Source organism: Dichomitus squalens (genome assembly GCF_000275845.1).
Source record: "Dichomitus squalens LYAD-421 SS1 unplaced genomic scaffold DICSQscaffold_20, whole genome shotgun sequence".
Classification (NCBI taxonomy): Eukaryota; Fungi; Basidiomycota; class Agaricomycetes; order Polyporales; family Polyporaceae; genus Dichomitus; species Dichomitus squalens.
In genome coordinates this window covers 19990-24564 of record NW_006766902.1, presented here as the reverse complement: position 1 = coordinate 24564, position 4575 = coordinate 19990, and the positions used below count along the sequence as shown (strand labels likewise).

Genomic DNA, 4575 nt, shown 5'->3' with positions numbered 1-4575 from the left:
AAAGAGCTGGTCTAGTATTGTAGGACCATTTTCTCAAGAAAGAGATGGTCAAAAGCTAGCAACTACTAATGATATAAACCCTCCTCTATGGCTAGATATATGTGCAAGAATATGGAGGTATGCTGATCAATTCCCAGCACCTAAGAATAGCAAATGTTCTGCTCATGCTCACTGAGCACGCTGAGATTTGTTGAGCCTAGTTTGGCTCAAGATAGAGATCATATTCCTATCACATGGTGCGCACACGTTCCTGACAATAACAGCAATATATACCTCAATTACGGTAGAGATATGTCTACTTATACTACTTACAGGACCAGGAGGAGGAGCGGTCAATGGGCGCCTAAACACGGGCGTTCGAATACTTTCCGCAACCACGAGTACAGTGTACACGACATGGGTCTGTTCCGTTATTCCACTCACTCCTAGTATGAATGCTCACTACTTTGACGCAGGCGTGCATTATCCCAATGCCACCGGCCACAACGATGGTAAGTAGCCTCGTAGATGGCTCGCTGTGGCTTGCCTGAACGTATAACTATAGGCAAAGACGAGGCTATGCCGGTCGAAGGTATTTTTACTCCTTCAGTGCTTACGCCGCATCTCATCAACTTCTGGCTTGTTCAAAGAGAGCGGCAACATGCTCATCATGACGCTCAGCTGCACCCAGCGGACAGGCGATCTATCATTAATCAAGACTTACGTCAGTACTCCTACCACAGTCACCCCACTTGGATGGGTTTCATCTTCATTGTTCCACCATGCAGTTCAGCCTACTTGACCAATGGACTCAGTTCCTCATCACGGACTCTTTGATTCCTGCCAATCAGCTCAGCACAGATGACTTCGCAGGCGCCTTGGCGAACCAGACGAACCTCGCGATCAAGGGCATCATCGGAATCCAAGCGATGGCTGAGATCGCGAAACTCAACGACGACGAGGCGCGAGCCTCGAACTACAGCATACATTTCTTTGCATATGAGAGTTCGCCATGTAGGTTCACCTCTATATTGCAGTCGATTGCAGCCTCGTATGTACAACAGTGGCAGAAGTTGGCTACGTCTTCCGATGGTTCCCATTTGACGCTCTCGGTACATCGCCGTATCCATAGGTGTTGAACAGAATCGACTGATGCCCCTGGTGAAGTATAGCGATAGCAACAGGTTTCTCTCAATTCCTTGGTTTCGTAGAATATACAAGCTGATGACGACGGAAGCTGGGGTATTGCATACAACCTCTACGCCGACAAGCTACTGGGGACGAACATCTTCCCGTCATCTGTGTATGACATGCGTGTGTATTGAGTCCGTTTCGTGATCATGAGCGCAAACTGAGTCTCTGTTTCTAATAGAGACCGCGTGGTATGCTGAGAAAGACAGTGAGCTCCATGGCAAATTTCTCTGCTGACCTCGCTAACGCCCTTATGACACAGACGCATTTGGCGTACTGCTCGACACCCGCCACACGTACTCCAAGTCCGGTAAGACCTCTATGGTGGTGCTCCCTTAGAATCGCACTCATGATCATGTTCACAGACTGGCAAATTTGGACGGCGGGTACCGTCACCTCGACAACCGTCCGAGACCAGTTCGTCAGAGCCGTACTGAACTACGCCTCAGATGCAAAGAACAACCAGCCTCTGGGCGACTTGTATGACACGATCGACGGCACCCAGGTAGCGAACTCCGGCCACGCGCGGCCTGTCGTTGGGGGCCACCTCGCTTTGGCATGTCATCATCCTGCTCCTCCAAACTTATCGTCGCTAAAGTCGTCTGCAGCTCGCGCTTGCGAATGCTCCCACCGGCTCAGCCACAGGCCTTCACACCAAGGCTGACACTGCTGGGAACCTCGCTCTCAAAGCTGTTGAAGAGAACAAACAGCTGAAGGCGGAACTGGTCACTGTCAACGCGGATCTGGAGGTTCTCAACCAGAACAACACGGAGCTTGTCAAACGGTACAAGGAACTCGTGGCCAAGTTTACACAGTTGGAGCAAGGACTGTCAACCCGCACCACGCTTGGTATCAGCACCGCCCCGGCTCCTGTCGTATCACAGGCCTCACGTATCAAGGCATCAGAACCACCCAAGTACAAGGGCAACAAAGGCTCGGACATCACTCTCGAACAGTGGTTACAGAAGATGGGCCTTTGGTTCCATGTCCAGAACATCACCACGGACGATGACAAGATTACCCTGGCCCACATGTACTTGGAAGGCGGTGCGCATGACTACGTCTAGGACTACGTCGAGACAGCATTGAACGGCGGAACCCTTGGATCCTGGACCGACTTTGTCAACCGACTCAAGGCAGGCTACCGTCAACTGGCTCCTGAGAAGACCGCGCAAACATCCCTAGAGGAGTGGTGCTCAAAACCTCACTCCACGGTCATTCAGTTTGCCGAGAACTTCCGCCGCTACACATCGAAGTCTGGTTACGCTGATGTAGAACTCATCCGACGCATTGACAACCAGGTCGGCAAGAACTCACAGATTCTTACGGTTATGACGGCAATGCGGCAAGTGAACCCGATGCTGATTCCGACGAAATGGGAGCACTACCTGGACTGGGTGCTCAAGCTGGAAATGGAGACTCATGGAAACCAGGCCAAGCCGTCTTCGCAGCAGCACACGGCTAGTCGCCCCCCACGGGATCCTAATGCCATGGACGCCGACGCAATGCGAAAGCCGGAGAAATTGTCTAACGAACAGCTCGAATGGCTCGACAAGAAGCTCTGTTTCCGCTGCGGCAAGCACAAGTTTACGACGGGCCAGAAGTGTCGCAACCCTCAGTACGCGGGCTACTACGAGCTCCCGGACATGAAGAAGCAATTGGCCGCTCCGACCAAGGTACGCACGATGGACACGGCCGATGAAGACAAATAGGAGTACATTCGCAGGGCCCTCGAGGAGTTTGAAACTGCCAAGGGAAAAGGCAAAGGCAAGGCACCTGAAACTGAGACCGCCGCACGCATCGTCGAGGTCAAGGAATCTGAGGAGGATTTTCTGAAATGGGTACTTTGAAGACTGACTAAAGTATCCGACTCTGTAATCATAGCGTAGACCTAGAGGACTCTTTTGTTCCGCGTTCGAATGTTATTTATCTCGCATCAGCACGTCGCCCGCGAAATTCATTCGATCTCAAAGTTTCCCTCACTCAAGGTACGCATGAAGTTCAGTCAGAAGCCTTCCTCGATTCAGGAGCCTACTCTTGCTTTATCCACCACCAGTTTGTTCAAGAACACGGACTCACCCTACGACGCCTCTCTCGTGAAGTGCGAGTTTTCAATGCAGACGCCACCGAGAATAAGAAGGGGTTGATCACACACTACGTCCGTTGCTTACTCCGTATCGGAGACCACCTCGCTTGGCAGTCGTTCCTTGTCACAGACATTGGGCAGCAAGACATCATCATTGGCATGGCGTTTCTGCGTGAACATAACCCTGAACTCGATTGGAATGCAGGGAACATTGAGTTTACACGCTGCCCCTCAACATGCACCCGGCACACAGTGCAGGACGAAGAATTACGGAGTTTGCAACTTCTCCGAGTGGAAGATGTTGCGCAAGATCAGTACGGCGACCTCGGCCCTGAATCCTGGGGAAGCACCGATCAGTTTATTCATTGGGTGAACTTCTCAGATGACCCGAGTGCACGTCAGATGTGAGCCAGATTAGAAGAGAAAAAGGATACCAACCCTGCAACGAAAGGCGAACAGGATCACGAATACTGATCAAACCATGTACCTGAGCAGTACCGGCAGTATGGCGACGTCTTTTCCAAGAAAGCCTCGGAAAGAATGCCAACACGGAAGCCATACAATCATGCAATCGAACTAGTCCCTGGAGCCTCACTCCCCAAGCCGGCCAAATTGTACCCGCTCAACCTTGATGAACGGAACTCGCTTGAACCTTGGATCACAGAGCAAGAAGACAAAGGCTACATCCGCACGTCCAAGAGTCCTACCGCTGCGCCAGTCTTCTTTGTCCGTAAGAAAGATGGAAGTTTACGTTTGATCCAGGACTATCGCGCACTAAACGCGGTCACGAAGAAGGACAAGTTCCTGATCCCCCGGATCTCAGACCTTGTGGATAGGCTTTCGCATGCATCGATCTTCACCTCACTCGACCTAAGGTGGGGGTACAACAATGTTCGCATTCGCGAAGGAGATGAAGAGAAAGCCGCGTTTATCACTCACAAGGGACTGTATGAACCAACAGTCATGACCTTCGGCCTATGCAATGCACCCAGCTCGTTCCAAGCAATGATGAATGAGGTCCTAAAGGAAGAAATTGCGACCGGACATGTCGTGGTCTACATCGATGACATCCTCATCTTCACAGATGACCTCACTCTACATCGCCAACTGGTAGAACGGGTCCTGAAGAAGCTGCGCGACAACAACCTCTTTGTTAAACCGGAAAAGTGCAAGTTTGAGCAGCCCTCGGTCCACTTCCTCGGACTAGTCGTGTCAAAGGATTCAATCTCCATGGACGAGTCTAAGGTGCAAGGCGTCAAGGAATGGCCTACTCTGACCAAGGTCAAACACGTTCAAGCCTTCCTCGGATTAGCCAACTT

At 51.3% G+C, this 4575-nt stretch overlaps 1 protein-coding gene across 1 annotated transcript in view; it reads left to right on the top strand.

Annotated features, from left to right (window-relative positions):
* Positions 1 to 1726, top strand: part of DICSQDRAFT_137441 (uncharacterized protein) — a 13335-nt gene extending 11609 nt beyond the window's left edge. Inside the window, exons 10-18 of the mRNA XM_007366717.1 lie at positions 456 to 491; positions 545 to 571; positions 630 to 703; positions 768 to 1118; positions 1147 to 1163; positions 1217 to 1293; positions 1352 to 1378; positions 1433 to 1480; positions 1536 to 1726. Coding sequence (XP_007366779.1) covers positions 456 to 491; positions 545 to 571; positions 630 to 703; positions 768 to 1118 — 488 coding nt within the window. The 3' untranslated portion in view covers positions 1147 to 1163; positions 1217 to 1293; positions 1352 to 1378; positions 1433 to 1480; positions 1536 to 1726. The remainder of the gene's footprint in view (positions 1 to 455; positions 492 to 544; positions 572 to 629; positions 704 to 767; positions 1119 to 1146; positions 1164 to 1216; positions 1294 to 1351; positions 1379 to 1432; positions 1481 to 1535) is intronic.
* Positions 1727 to 4575: the final 2849 nt, after the last annotated feature.